The 16,589-nt window shown below is 36.7% G+C and overlaps 1 protein-coding gene across 1 annotated transcript in view; it reads left to right on the forward strand.

The window, feature by feature from the left end:
* The window catches only part of LOC107561892 (low-density lipoprotein receptor-related protein 1B-like), a 263,568-nt gene that overhangs the window by 119,883 nt on the left and 127,096 nt on the right, over positions 1–16,589 (forward strand). Inside the window, exons 18-22 of the mRNA XM_016246424.1 lie at positions 1,865–1,981; positions 4,611–4,691; positions 5,301–5,465; positions 5,586–5,768; positions 8,027–8,227. Coding sequence (XP_016101910.1) covers positions 1,865–1,981; positions 4,611–4,691; positions 5,301–5,465; positions 5,586–5,768; positions 8,027–8,227 — 747 coding nt within the window. The remainder of the gene's footprint in view (positions 1–1,864; positions 1,982–4,610; positions 4,692–5,300; positions 5,466–5,585; positions 5,769–8,026; positions 8,228–16,589) is intronic.

Here is a 16,589-nt window from a genome sequence, read left to right on the forward strand (position 1 = left end):
TATATATATATATGTATAATGTATATGTATTACATTTAAATAAAGACTACAAGATTCTTAGACTTTTAAACCATGCTTTTATTAAAAAAATAATATAATAGATAAAAAATAAGGATTATTAGGGATGCGCCGATCCGATATTCATATCGGGTATCGGCTCCGATACTGCCATTTTCTGTTGGATCGGGTATCGGTCAGAGAAGGCTGATCCAAATGCGAGATAGTGCGTATTATTTTGTGTTACTTCTGAAGCCATACGATAGCTTAAAGGGTTACTCCACCCCAAAATGAAAATTTTGTCATTAATCACTTACCCCCATGTTGTTCCAAACCCGTAAAAGCTTTGTTCGTCTTCGGAACACAATTTAAGATATTTTGGATGAAAACCGGGAGGCTTGAGACTGTCACATTGACTGCCAAGTAAATTACACTGTCAAGATCCAGAAAAGTATGAAAGACATCGTCAGAATAGTCCATCTGCCATCAGTGGTTCAACCGTAACGTTATGAAGCGACGAGAATACTTTTTGTCCGCGAAGAAAACTAAAATAACGACTTTATTCAACAATTCGTCATCTCTGTGTCTCTCCGCATCACTGTAGCACCATTTTAGAGAATATCCACTGAATCAAGCAAGCAGCGTGTGCTCTTCTGTGTCAGCCACACTGCACGGATGCACTGTTTTCATTCAAATCAAAGCGTAAACACATGTAGAAACCGTATCTCTTTAATGTGAGCTACATATGAATATTTAAGTCCTTACATAAAAGTTCACAAACTCTTTTCTCCGCTGTGGCTGTCAGTCATTCGTTCAGCATTTAAACCCTGGTCGCATTCGGTTATGACAGTCAGCTTGGTAAAGCTCTCTCCAAGATCATTCTGTGTTCCCATTATTATACTTGATTTGTAAATAAATGTCTATGATTTTGCAAAAAGGACTTTATCTTCTTGCCGGAGTTTAATGTTGTTTTGTTACTTGCTACCGGGTGTCTGTGAGAACAAAACATGGGCGTAGAAAAGACTATACATTTTTTTAACACGCACATTAACTGAAATTTAAAACTGTTAAAAGTACTGTATTTGTTTTGTCGAATCGAATCTATCATATGTTGTTGCCTTATTAAATAATATGCTATACATTTAAAATAAATGTATTTTAATTTCATAGTATATACTTATATATAAATACATTCATGAATGTTTTTTATTAATGGATTTTATAATACAATTAGCAATGTGTAACATTTTACCATATTTAATGCAACACTTTTATTTGTTCCCCACAAAATATATAGTTTTTTCACTTTGGACTTTCACTTTGTTTGGATTTCTAAAATTATTGTGCACTGATTTTTCTAGAATAACTTTTGCTACAGAATTATCCACTAACCTAGTTTATTATATATTTTTGTCATAGATTATGAGTATACATATATTTTTTTCATATTTATTTTTTATTTTTCTTTATAATGAAGTAGTCTGTATTTAGTAGATTGTGAAATAATGATTATCAGTTCCATACACAGAGATATATAAATTCTACATTTATTTAAAAAAAAAACTTCACTGGTATCGGTATCGGCCAATACTGAACCCTAGGTATCGGAATCGGTATCGTAGATGAAAAAGGCGGATCAGAGCATCCCTAAGAATTATTATAATTTAATAATATTTTTATTTCTCAAAACGTTCTAAAATAATTATCAAAATCATTATTTCATTTTTAAAAAGTATTTTTCAAGGCTGCAAACAATCTTTTTCAGCACTCCTGATGACCTTATATGGGTTTTATACAAGGTGCAGGAGAGAGATTGAACACATCCATTCAGGTGTGATTTAATATCAGTGTTTTTTGCTTCCCACAGCCCAAACCTGCCAGCCGGGCCAGTTTCCCTGTGAGAATGGACGCTGCATCCCGGAGAACTGGCGCTGTGACCGTGATGATGACTGCGGGGATCAGTCGGATGAGTCTTCGTCATGTGGTGAGTCTTCCTCTCACGGAGCACTTTGAAGTTCCTCCCTCTGTATTTCCATATTTTATCTTTGCTATCATAATTTTTCTGGTCATCGTCAAGCCTCCATATACTTCAATTAGAGGCTTTTTATCAATCCATAGTACAGTATTTTATCTTATTATATACTTTGAGCATGTCATTAATGGCTAATTGCATTGAAACGTGATTTAAAAAGCACACTATTTCTTTATTGCTTGTGTTTGATTTCTTAAGGGTTTTATCAGAAAAAGATCCTGCCTTTTATGTTTATGTAAAAATCGTTGAACTGAATGCATCAATTGTTTTCCAAATGATTTACAGAGAAATGCGTCTTCTGTTCATGAATGACCGTGCATTGTAGTTTCTCAAAAGGGAAGAACAAGGTCAGATGTGCTGTTTTGAGTTCAGTTTAATCTGATGGCCTGAGGCTTTTAACAACAATAGACAAGCTATTGAGAGCCCAGACAAAACGATGCCATAGATCTGGTGTTTTCTGTAGCATCCTCACGCAAACAAAGAAAAAGGCCTGTTCTGTTTTCATATTTCCTCTGTTGTTGGCTCTTTGATATCTTTTGATGTTTTGTGCATGTGGAGGTCACACACTCCGTTCCCACCAAACTGCTTTGATTTGAGCTGTGAAGGTCACCTGCTGCTGTCATGATCACATGTGAACTGTGACCCTATTGGATGGTTTTCTGCATTCTGAAGTGAAAATGATCCAATGAGTGAGCAGAGTTATAGACTTTCTTTGTTGCGTGGCAGCCAGTCAGTTGAGTACATGCAACATAGTATCTCAAAGAAATGTAATGGTAAAGTTTATTTCAATGTAATAAAACATCAAAGGGAGTTCTCAAAATTAGCATGTGGCAATAAATACAGATTTAAAAAGTTAAAATAATAATTGTTTTTATATTTCATATACACTATTGTTCAAAAGTTTGGGGTCAGTAAGATTTTTTTTGTAAGAAAATTCAACCAGGATTCATCAATAGTGCCTATAAAGACATTTATAAGGTTCAAAATATTTGTTTCAAACTGTTCTTTTGAACTCTGAATCAATCTATTTATGGATAATAAATACTTTTTATTCTTCATGAAATCTCTATTCATTGCCTCACAACCAGGGTGGTGCAATTAAGGTTAAAACAACTACAGCACATTTCCAGGGTCAAAATGATCATTTGCCAAATACCAAATGCAAATGAAAATTGGCCTAACCTTTGTGGAATGGAAAGATTCCATGGATGTTAAAGGTTCTTCATGGATCCATCAATGCCAATAAAGAACCTTTATTTTTAAAATTGCAGTTTTTAAAAGAAACATTTTTCTTAGCGTGAAGAACATTTTAATAATGTGAAGAACCTTTTATGAAAATATTGATGTTAAACGTTCTTCATGGAACCATTATTGTGAATAATAAACCTGAATTTTCGAGAATGTAATGATTCAGTAGAAGAACCATTTTGGTTCTCCAACGAACCTTTCAGTGAACATTTCTTGAACTTCTTTTTGTTGTTGTTGTTGGTGTGAATAATCTAAAGGACCTGTTTCAAACTTTAAAGAACATTTTATAGAATGGAATTTTTCTATGGATATTGAAGATTCTTCATGTAACCATCAATGCCAATAAAAAGCATTTATAGCATAAATTTGCATGTATTCATTACCAATACTTAACAAAAAAGGCTGAAACTTTGTGTATTTGTTTTGCTCAATGCCAAAACGTTAAGAATATGAGTGGCATTCTTGGATCTCCTCATCAGAAACACAAAGATATGTCAAGGAACTTATCATTATATATTGAAAAAACAAACAATGAATACCTTTGCATGATATTATGCTGCTTATTACCATGCTTTGAATATCTTGAATATCCTGCCGTAAACCCGTTGTGACGGCTCACATCGTCTGCGACAGCACCGTTCAGCTTGTGTAAATGAGAGATGAGAAATACCAGCAGATCTCCACCTCTCTTCCTCTGAGGGATGAAGTGTGCGTTTGAAGCTTTCTCCTCTGTTAGTCGTCGCATCTTATTACTGTTTAAATTTCCTCGGGTAACGTTCCAGGGTCGCTTCGGTTCTCACGCACACACGGGCCGCGTATAGAGTAATTAAAGTTTATGCTTGGCTTCCTTAAATCAAAATCAAGCTGGCACAGGAAAGCCGACCGCGCGCCATCTGAGAAATGTCGACCGTCGCCCCGTTCGACGTGAAGTCGCAGCACGTGGCGTCGCACGGCTGCTCGCTCGCTCCGTATCGTGACTCAATGTCAGTTTGCCGCATACTTCCTGTCAGTAACCAGGGAGCGTCTTTTCTAATGCATGTTTAATTTTGAAAGGTGGTGTGACGCCACAAAGACGCCACTGTCGGTTTATTTGGAGAGGCGTGTGAGGCAGGTTAGCGCTTCTGTCTCTTGAGAGATAAGACAGACGGTGCAAAGTTCAGCAGAAACAGTTCAGTCAAAAGTTGTTAGTCGAAGTCGTAGGCTAATCTAAGCTTTTATTATTCTGTTCGCATTTTCTTCTGGTATAAGCCCAACGTTGACTTGTGAAGTTGGAAGGGGGTGTCCTTTGCCCTTCACTGCGTTGAGATTGTTGTTGTTTTTGTGTCCTCCTTAGACTTCCCAACTTGTGAACCGCTGACCCAGTTTGGCTGTACTAATGGGAAATGCATCAGTGTGAAATGGCACTGTGATTCCGGTGAGCTAAAGTGAATGACGATCTGAATGGATTTTACATTTATCATAATAATAATAATTAGATAATAATGAGGTGATACTAATTGAATGAAAGATTTTCATGTTTTTTTTAAATACATTTTATGATTCCCTTCTTCTGGAAAAAGAAATATTGAACTTTATTTCCTGGTAAAAGAAAATGTAATGTAATGTGCTTGATCCCACTTAGTGTTTATCCTGCTTCTTTTTTCCCTCCCTTTCTTCAATATATATACTTTTTCTTTCTTTCTTTCAATCTTTCTTTTTTTCTTTCTTTCTTTCTTTCTTTCTTTCTTTCTTTTTGTTAATCCTTCCTTCCATCCTTCATTCTTCTTTTAATTTTATCTACCTACTCTTTCTTCATTGATTCATGCCTTTCATCCATCATTCTTACATTCCTTCCTTCTTTCCTTCCTTCCTTTCTTCCGTGTAAACTTGCTTCTTTCCTTCTTTATTGTTTCCTTTCGTCCATTCGTCCTTCCTTTCTTCTTTTCTTAATTCCTTTCTCCTTTTCAATCTATCCTTCTTTCTTTATTTCCTTCCGTTCCTTCATCCATCCATCCATCCATCCATCCTCTCTCTCTGTCTCTAGAGGATGACTGTGGGGACGGCAGTGATGAGGTGGGCTGCGTTCACGCCTGTTCTGTGGCTCAGTTTCAGTGCTCCAGCGGGAAGTGCATCCCTGAGCACTGGATGTGTGACGGGGACAATGACTGCGGTGACCTCAGCGACGAGAACGCCACCTGCTCCAGGACAGGTGCTCATGATCGCACAAAACACAAACACACAGAAACATTGACCTAAAACTGACATCTTCCACCTTCAAAATGTCAACATTTGTAACCACAAAACTTTAAAGACTCTTTTCCTCCATCAGTGCTCTCCGCCTTTACCGACTGCAGTGAGAAAGAGTTCCACTGCCGTGGCGACGGAACCTGCGTTCCTGAAATATGGCGCTGCGACGGAGACAAAGACTGCGAGGACGGTAGCGATGAATTCGCCTGTGAGGGAGCCAAGAGAATGTGCGACCCCAAGGCAAAGTTCACTTGCAAGGTCTCAGGTAGAAAGCAACATCTATTACATAATCGCATTATCACATTACATAATCAAGTTTCACACTTTGGAAAATTCTCTATAATGTCATCTCTAGGTAAAGAGGGTCGTAAATGTGATCATTAATCGATTGATTGTGGCCTGGGGTGGCGTGATGAATCAGCACTCATTCAAATTATATTGCATTACCGTTATTCCGCTGAAAATGGGATTGCGATGTGAAAAGATGCTTCCAAATGGCCATTGATTATTGCTTTGCTTCCCTCTAGACTGAATTAATCATGTTTAAGATGCATCATTTTGTTCTGATTGAGACAGACTAAGAATTTTTTATTACCCTTGTGAGTTGGGCTCAGGTAGAATTGTATTTGTGTTTGTGGGTAAGTGTGTGTGTGTGTGTGTGTGTGTGTGTGTGAGAGAATTGATCTGTGATGCTGAACTTCAAAAGTTAGAGGTTAGAAAGTGGAGCATTTGCCACTTTAAAAAAGCTGGAGGCTGTTTTATGAGAGGAACTTTTTAGGAAAAAAAAAAGACCTATTTCAATTTGTGACATAATATACTAGGGATGGCAATCATGTCAATATTACATAATATGAAGTTTAATTAACCAAATTAATGGCAGGTAAACTGGATATTTGCCCCAAATAAACTAATTCAAAGACATTGCATTATTGTGCCCGAAAAACCAGCTGAACACATCTTAAACCAGCCTAAACTGGTTTCCTGGTCTTAGATGGTCTCTCGGGCTTGTATACTTAATCTAATGTATGTGGATATTTGCTTAAAAAAATGGTCCAAATGACGCTAAATAAAAAACATAGCATTTTTTTACTCAATAAACCAGCTGAAAACATCTTAAATCAGCCTAAACTGGTTTCCTGGTCTTAGTTGGTCTCTCAGGCTTGTCTGTTAGCTGGGTTTAGAGAGGTTTTGGGCACTTATTATCCTGGATGACCAGCTGTCTAACTAAACACCAACTTGACTTAGTTGGAAGATTAGCTAGAAAAGCTAAAGACCGACATAGGCTAGTTTAAGCATTTATTTTTCAGCAAGAAGTAAATATATTATGTCCATATCATTAATCATAAGCCTATCACTAGCCTACAGAAAATGTCCCGTGTGAACACCACCTTATTCATTCTGTGTTGCCTGCTCTCGCTAAGTACCCTGTGGCAACTTGTTAGCATGTTTACATTAACAATTTAAAGCACGTACCGGTTTCACATTTGAGGTGTCACTGTGTGTAATTTATACTGTGGAACAAAACGTTGAAGTCACGAACCTCATTTTATTCTTAAATCTAAAACCGCTTTTGCAAAGCTATTTAGAAATCCCAGAAGGGAACTGTTCACTTCCAGATTGTAGAGCTACAAACCGAACAGCTAGAAACTATAGAATGACTGTCAAAATGTTTTAGTGCCTTGGACCTTTCATAAACATGGAAGAGATTTTAATTTGAGCCTTTTTAATTCAGGTAGACCTAGCTAAACAAAGTTTCTGGAAAACCCAAAGTAAAGTGAATTAAAATCTGATTAAGCGAAGTCTCTGTGAAGATCTAATAAACGTGAAGACACTATTTGGCCTTGGAAGATACAGAAAAGTAATTTATGTTTCACCTTCTTACAGAACTTGTCTGGAGAGATAATGAGGGAACCGCTAATGACTTGTCTCACATGCTCAAAAAAATAAATCGAAACACCTTAGGTTACTCAGTACACCATTAAGAACAACTGATAAGGATTCTGTATGAAAATGTACAGAGAAACTCATGTCTCGCATTAAAGTGGAGAAAAGGGTATTTAAATAAATAATTAAATCGTAAAAAAGTGGCTACAAAACTGTCAGTCTAGTGCGAACAATGGCTGGATACCATTACATTTTTTGAAAATTCAAAAATACCGTTCAAAATACCATTCAAAACTTTCAAACTGTCAGTTTCCCAAACACTTTCGCTAACAGTAGCTTTTTAACATTGCTTTTTCCCCCTTATACTCTTTAGAAAGCTCTCTTTTTTTACGTAAAAATAAATTTATAAAAACAATGATTATGTACCTCATTACCGCTAATGATATGGCAAACACCAAGGTCCAAAAAGCACTCTGAAACCGTATGTAGCCCTATGGGAAATTATATGCCATATCTCGAATGTGGTTAAAGAAATAGTGTGCAGAAAGCAGATAGCTTTGTAGAGAAATGACGCAGAGAGTTAATGATGTAAAAAAAAAAGAGTCCTTTGAAACACATTTGTTTTTCTCTGCACCGTAGGGAAATGCGTTAGTAAGGACTGGGTGTGCGATGGAGACATCGACTGCGAGGACCAATCGGATGAGGAGGGGTGTGAAGTGTCCATCTGTAAGCCTCCGAAGTTCCCATGTGGCAATGACACGTCTGTGTGCCTCCCGCCAGATCGAATCTGTAACGGCTGGAGGGACTGTGCCGACCATTCTGACGAGGGACCCTACTGTGGTGAGTCATAGGATGTAGGTTGTTAGTTAATGCTGACCGGCCCCTGACACGGCTGGTGATATAAGGATTAATGTGATGTACAAGCGTTCATGAATCAACATCCTCGTTGGAACGACATTGCTGTCAGATTTTCAGGTTAGGTTTAGGGGTAAACATGGGTATCTATCTATCTATCTATCTATCTATCTATCTATCTATCTATCTATCTATCTATCTATCTATCTATCTATCTATCTATCTGTCTATCTGTCTATCTGTCTATCTGTCTGTCTATCTATCTGTCTATCTGTCTATCTATCTATCTATCTATCTATCTATCTATCTATCTATCTATCTATCTATCTATCTGTCTATCTGTCTATCTGTCTATCTGTCTGTCTATCTATCTGTCTATCTGTCTATCTATCTATCTATCTATCTATCTATCTATCTATCTATCTATCTATCTATCTATCTATCTATCTATCTATCTATCTATCTATCTATCTATCTCTCTGTCTGTCTGTCTATCATCTAGATGTTATTTTCCTTTTTATAAATGTCTGTTTTTTCCTCATAGTAAATACGTATACACTTACACTTTGTAAGAAACATAAAATTATTAATTTTATCTATTTTATTTAAATATGATTTAAAATTATTTTACATGAGAAATGGCTACAGTTGAAAAACAAAATCACAATATGTGATGTAAACCTACCTTTTCAGAAAAGTCCAAATTAGGATATTTAAAGTTGCAGTCAGGCTTCCGTAAATATCTAAATATACTTTAAACATACAAAATAAATAAATGTTATTCAAAAAGAACAAAAATAATACTAATAAAAAAGTGTAAGTTATCAAAATCTATTTTTATCTTGTAGGAACAATCTCAACACTCACCGCGCTCTCCCAGCTTTTGTAGGTGCAAAGACCGATTTCTTATATTAAGTTTGTTTGTGTTTGTACAGTTTTTGAATTCAAGATTAGGTTCTATTACATTTTCATTTGAAAACTATTTATCAATTCATTTTTTAGATGTGTTTATATCAAAAATAAACAAGTTCTCTACCACGGTGTTCCGTAAACTAACAGAAAAAAAATACATTATTGTCTGCTGATAGTCATCACCCACTGCCTCTGAAAAAAGGGTTACCATTAAGTCAACTCTATAGACTTAGACGTATTTGTGATTCAGAAGAGGAATTTGAGAAACAGTCAATCATTTTGAAGAATTGTTTTTGTTCAAGAGGTTATCCACAAACTTGGTTTCATTCAGCAGTTGAAAAAGTAAAAAAAAATCTGACAGATTTCAGTTATTGAACTATCAAAAAAAACAAAAAACAACAACAACAGAAGAAACAATTTTCAGTAAATTATATTTCAACCTACACAAAAAATAGCCATCAGACTAAATCTATTGTAAATAAATATTGGTTCATTTTAGCTTCAGATCCTTCTTTAAAAGATGTTTTCAAACAACCTCCGATGTCTACTTACAAAAGATCTTCAAATTTGACAAATATGCTAGTTAGATCAGATGTAGTGCGTGATAGAAAACATATATACAAGGTTGTTTTCCATGTCGAAATTGTACATGTTCTTCAATATTACAATGCAAAAAGTTTACACGTTTACTGATGAATAAAACATAGGCTACCACATCAAATCTTGTATCACATGTTCTACTAATAATATAATATACTTAGTTCAATGTCAATGTCCATTGATGTATGTTGGAAAAATGTCAAGGCCGTTGACAATTAGAATCAGTGAACATAAATCAGCAATTCGTAGACGTGACGATACTTCTCCAGTGGCCAGACACTTTATTGAATATAATCATAGTATTGAACAACTGAAATGTATAGGAATTGAGAAAATAATGAATCCTCACCGGGGTGGAGATATTGATAAAAGACTCTTACAAAGAGAGGCGTCTTGGATGTTTTATTTAAAGACCATGTCACCTTTGGGTTTAAATGAGGATTTTGATCTTTCGTGTTTCTTGTAACATTTTTTTTGGGGGGGAGCAATGTGTATGAACGGCATGGTTTTGCCTGACGTGTTATTGTCCCCATTGATTCTTGTTTAAGTTTTTTGTTGAAATCTGTTATAGATGGAACTGATCTGGAGTATGTGAATCTGGAAACCTAATTACCACCACCTGTGGGTCATTGCTGGTCTTCATATAATCATTGAGTTACTGAGATCTTGTCACACTAGGCGTGTTTCCATTACCCTTCAAATTGCGCAAATTGAAATTGCGAATTGAAAATACGCCTAATGGAAATGCGTCAATTTCGCAAAAACGTTTTTACGCTCACATGAGGTGGTTTTTCAGGCAATGCGAAAAAGGAATAATTCGCAAAACTGCAATGGAAACGGCTTTTTTTTCGCATTTACAGGTCACATGGCGTATGTAAAAAGTAATATGATCATTCTTCAATGTACTATAACCTCCAAGAAACACTTCATAAGTGGCCGCTCTCCAGTATAAGGGGCTTTCCCTACCATTAATGCTTAGACAGTTTACACTGCACACGTCTGCGGTGCAGTGTGGCTCTGATACGGTCACTGAAGCTTATTGCGGCCACTCAGTGCTTGTGTTTATGTTTTTGTGCAGTCTATGGTTTATTCCAGCCGCGCCACACATTTCTGAAGCGGCTCTCTTTGCTGCTTCTGTAAAGATACACGCATAAGCCTCCTTTGAATAAATATAGCCAAAATCCGTCAAAATCCCACCAAAATCCATTGCCATGACTTATCGCGAGAGGCAAAAGGTTACGTTTAAGTCTCATAACATTGGTTAATGGAAACGCCGTCATTTCGCAATACTTTTTTATCGACATTTATAAAATATCGCCAAAGTTTTGCGCAAATCTGTAATGGAAACGCGCCTACTGATGAAGGCAGCAAGCCGAAATGTCTCATATTTGTATTTATCTCCTGTTTAAATAAAGATAAATGTTTGACTAATAGGGGTGGTATGCTAAATTTACAGTGGGTACAGAAAGTATTCAGACCCCCTTAAATTTTTCACTCTTTAAATACAAGTCTTCATGATCTTACACACACAGACACACACACACCTGTTTACTGTTCACACACAAAATTTACTGTTTGCATTTCTAGTACAACCCTCTTTCCTTAGCTCAAGTATGCAAACCTCTTTGCCACATGCACTGGAAAATGTATTCCATTGAAAGTTACATTTTCAAATGATAATTGCAACTTGATCGTGTTATAAAGTGTATGCGTTCATATGTGCTTCATTTTCACTGGAGGAAACAACTGTGGTGTGATGAGGGGTGAAGACAGCGAACCGATTGATACTTTGTAAACTGTATTTAAAGAACAGAACTGCACAGATGCAGATTTTATAACAATCTATCGATAAACACACACCTTGTACTCTGTTTCTCGCTCTGCGCCGCCGCGGTCTGCAGATTGCAAAAGAGCGTGCTGAAAGACGGCGAGGAGTCAATCGAAGTCTGCTGCCATTTTCATATGAAATTTAAAGGGGACTCACTGAGGCGGTCACAAATTCGTGTACAGTTTATGGAGCTAATCCATATTGGGCTATAGCCCGCCTAAAAATGGCCCATAGCAACGCCCATGACTACTACTACTAATAATAATAATTATTATTATTATGCTTCTCACGTTAATTGATCCCATTAATCTCAATGCTTAGATAATTTTATGGGACAAAAATAATTTTATTTACGTTTTATTTACTATAATGCACTGCAATATTGTAATACTATTTTTATTATGTTGTAGTATTTTGCTTCTCAAGTAAGTTTGTAAAAATACCCAAACTCTTAGTGTTTTTCTCCCAGTAGGGGTTCCATTTTCATTCAATTAGATTCAGTTTTCTTTCAAAAACAAATTTAAGAGACATTTTATCCTTTAAAAAAAACACTTAAATAAATCTTACTCTTACATCAGAATGTACGTAATTGAGTGCGATGTAATTATACAGACTCCCAAATAATGTATTTATATACTGATTTATTCAATATTTTGATGTGAAATAAATTAATGTGTTCCTTTTTTTGTGACGCGTGTAGTAAGTGTGTGTGTGTGTGCCTGTGTTCACACAGTGGTTCTGATGCTGTGTATGGCTCTTGGGGGATTGGAGGATTTTAGTGAGTGTGTATTAAGGTTCATTTAGGAAAGCTTTAGAGAGAGATCGCTTCGCTCAGGTGAGATGAGGTAGTGCTGGAATATCAGCTTAGAGCCAATTACATCTATCGGCTCCTCCTCCTCCTCCTCTCTCACACACACACACACACACACACACACTTTCCCCTCCAGACTGATTAATGCTAGAGAGCACACTGAAAACTGCCCTCTGAGGATATGTGAGAGAAGAGAAACAGACTCTAGATGGTCTTTTTTGCTGTTAGTAATGGCTGAAGGGACCAATTCAGTGTGTATATATATATATACAGTGGGTACGGAAAGTATTCAGACCCCCTTAAATTTTTCACTCTTTGTTATATTGCAGCCATTTGCTAAAATCATTTAGGTAATTTTTTTTTCCTCATTAATGTACACACAGCACCACATATTGACAGAAAAACACAGAATTGTTGACATTTTTGCAGATTTATTAAAAAAGAAAAACTGAAATATCACATGGTCCTAAGTATTCAGACCCTTTGCTGTGACACTCATATATTTAACTCAGGTGCTGTCCATTTCTTCTGATCATCCTTGAGATGGTTCTACACCTTCATTTGAGTCCAGCTGTGTTTGATTATACTGATTGGACTTGATTAGGAAAGCCACACACCTGTCTATATAAGACCTTACAGCTCACAGTGCATGTCAGAGCAAATGAGAATCATGAGGTCAAAGGAACTGCCTGAAGAGCTCAGAGACAGAATTGTGGCAAGGCACAGATCTGGCCAGGGTTACAAAAAAAATTTCTGCTGCATTTAAGGTTCCTAAGAGCACAGTGGCCTCCATAATCCTTAAATCCTTTTTTGGTCTATCAGCATGGCGCCGCAAATGGCAGCAAGGACGCTGAGCTCCGCAATTCTTCTATTGTTTTTGTTTGTTTGTTCTGTGTTTTGTCATTCTTCTTCTATAAGTTTTACCAGAGACGAACTCCTTAACATTAAGCAGTACATCCCGGACAACATTTTTCCGTTTTTTTGATTATTCGGACGTTTTGTTGGACATTCTAGTCGGAGATACAGCGGTGTTGTTCAAACGCGCGTGCAGACGCAGAAGAGGGAAACGCGCCGGCGCCCTGGTGAAGCTCCGCGCGCGCGGCTTTCGGACTGCACTCCCAAGCATTCATCTCGCGAATGTCCGTTCCCTTCCTAACAAAACGGATGAACTTCTTCTCCTCACCCGCACCAACAAGGACTTTTCAAACTCTGCTGCACTGGGCTTCAGTGAAACCTGGCTGAGTGAAGCCATTCCGGACAACGCGCTTCATCTCCCGGGCTTCCAGCTGTTCAGAGCGGATCGCATCGCGGAGTTAACGGGGAAAACCAGAGGTGGTGGATTGTGTTTCTACATCAACGAAAGTTGGTGTTCAGATGTAACAACGCTGAAAAAGGTATGCTGTCCTAATTTAGAGGCACTCATCATAAACTGTAAACCGTGCGGGAGTTTTCCTCTTTCATTCTTGTGAATGTGTACGTGCCTCCGGACGCGTGCGTGAGCGCCGCGATGCAATAGCTGGCCAAACAAATAACTGAAATGGAGCAAGGGTACCCAGACTCTATTTTAATCACTTTAAAAAATCAAATCTCTCCCGTGAACTGCCAAAATACAAGCAGCACATTACATGGCTGCAATATAACAAAGAGTGAAAAATTTGGGGGTGTCTAAATACTTTCCGTACCCACTGTATATATATATATATATGTTATCCACCGTCTACTTGTGAATCGCCTTATTAATATGAATCAAATATGAGGAATGACGTAACAAATTCAATATCTCTCATACTCCCCAGTCATATGACATTTAGCTGAAATATCATCAGATATTGTTTCCGTCTGTCAGAGAGGAGATTTGACTGTGAATTTATTTCCTCCTTTCCACCAAAATAATTAGGCTTTGTTCAGACAGGCAGCAAAAATCCAGCTCAAATCCGTTTAATTGTTTGTAGCAAAAACCGCATGGAATCTGATTTTAACAAACCTCATCCAAACCGAATCAATATGGTTTGAAATCAGATTACAATCCGATGTTTCAGATCAGATCAGGTTTTGTTTTCCGCGTTCAGGACGTGACTGCAGTGACGTGCTGATAAAGCTAGAATGTCATACAGTCACACAAAGCATCTCCAGCTGAATTCCCTCTTTTATGCACACATGTGCCGTTCTCTTTGTAATGAATAGTGAATGAGCAAAGGAGCAAGCCGTTTTTAACACAGCATGTGCCAAATTGTCTTTTTTTACAATGACAGCTTCTTTTGTATGTCTCTTAGCGCAAGTCATCACTATGGCGACCATGCCGGATTTTGAGTACACTATCTACAAAAATGGAGCAGATTTGAATATTTTATTTTATTTTTAATAAAAAATATTTTATTTAATATTTTTTATTAACATATATTTTACAATTTCTTAAAAATATTTATTAATTTCCCCCCTTATAAACATCCATAGAATTAAAAAAAAAATTCTGAGATTTTCTTAAATTAATTTCTTAACCCATTTCTCAATTCTATTAAGTATATTATTAAAATGAGAGGATAGGAACACAGTTTGCCATTAAGCTAAGAATAAGAAACTTCATTCAAAACTTAATTTTCACATGAAAGAGCATTTACAGAGCATTTAACATTGCATTTTAGTCTAATGCCTCTATTAATTTTAAAAGGGCCAATCAAACCCCCATTAACTTTAAGCACACTCTCAATGCCCTGCTAAAATATCTTGAACATGGCAATGAAAGTTGGGCTGAACCCAAATCCTGCTAGCCGCTGGCAGAGATGAATGCATTCACCCTGGTCAAGATAAACACAAAACCGTCAAAACCCAATGGTCTAGAAACATTCCAAAACATTTCTGAGTTAGATAAATATGGTTTAAAACAGACCTGGCCTGCACATAATAGGACTAATCATGATGAATGGGCTTCCAGATCACGTTCCCAGCTTTGTAGAGCGAATCTTGGAGAGAAATAGGTCACCATTTTTTGTTCTTTCTTAGTATGCAACTCAAACGCTTCAACCAGATTGTCAATGCTTCGCTGGTTCTTTACTTTATGTATCTATATAACTATCAACTATCAGCTCTTTCCTGATCTCACCGGACTTTGCAAGGTTTTGCCCTGCGGCTGCTTTTCTCAGTGGTATAGAAGACTTGTGAATGGACCTGCTGGCCTTTGGCCTGAAGCGCTCTTGGCTTTGGGCACCCAAACATCTTCTATCTTCTCAGTGCTATGAATTGTGAATTAGTTTGTTTTTAATGCAACCTGATGAGATCTGACATACAGCTGGACACTCGCTGAATCTGTCCAGTGTTGGGGAAAGTTACTTTTAAAAGTAATGCATTACAATATTTTAATTCTGATTTCTCTCAAAATGAAGACAGAAGAGCTGCTAGTAAATAAATGGGAAAACAAAGTAACTGGTGTTACTCGTTTGAAAAAGTAACTCAGATATTTTCTTGTAATTTAAAAAGTAATGTGTTACTTTACTAGTTACTTGAAAAAAATCTATCTATCTATCTATCTATCTATCTATCTATCTATCTATCTATCTATCTATCTATCTATCTATCTATCTATCTATCTATCTATCTATCTGTCTGTCTGTCTGTCTGTCATTAAATGATTTTGACTTTAGATCGTGTTTTGGAGTAATTATGCTATTTAGGATTTTGTTTATGAATTCTGAATTTAAAAAAAGTCTTCAAGGTCTTTAGTAAAACGACAACTTGACAAAACCAAGATGATAAAATCAGACCTTTTCACAGTCAAGGAGTTTTTGGATTTAGTTATTTATTTTTTGAATATCAACCTTTAAACTGAAATTTTAAGTGTCTCTCAGTCCAAAAAAAAGAGCCATTATTCCCCTGCTGGAACTTTTACAATTGTATCTACTGTATTAGTGGCTTTGCTCAGACCTCACGACTCCTTGGTATGACTAGTGCCAGATTGCACCCTAGCTTGATTGAATGTACTTTCTCTTGCCATTTTATACCTTTTTGTGCTCCTTTTCCTCATCAGTGATCCATTTCTGTTCCCAACATCTCTTCTGCCTGTGCTTTGTTATTTTCCATTTGAGTGTCTAGCACATTTGTATTCACTCCACAACTCCACCAACATGACTGCCTTGAGGTTTATGGATACATTATCTTCTGTCAGTGCTAGACACTTCATTTAAACCTTGAAACCACTTGCT

This window comes from Sinocyclocheilus grahami, unplaced genomic scaffold (assembly GCF_001515645.1).
Source record: "Sinocyclocheilus grahami isolate Dianchi unplaced genomic scaffold, SAMN03320097.WGS_v1.1 scaffold798.1, whole genome shotgun sequence".
NCBI lineage: Eukaryota > Metazoa > Chordata > Actinopteri > Cypriniformes > Cyprinidae > Sinocyclocheilus > Sinocyclocheilus grahami.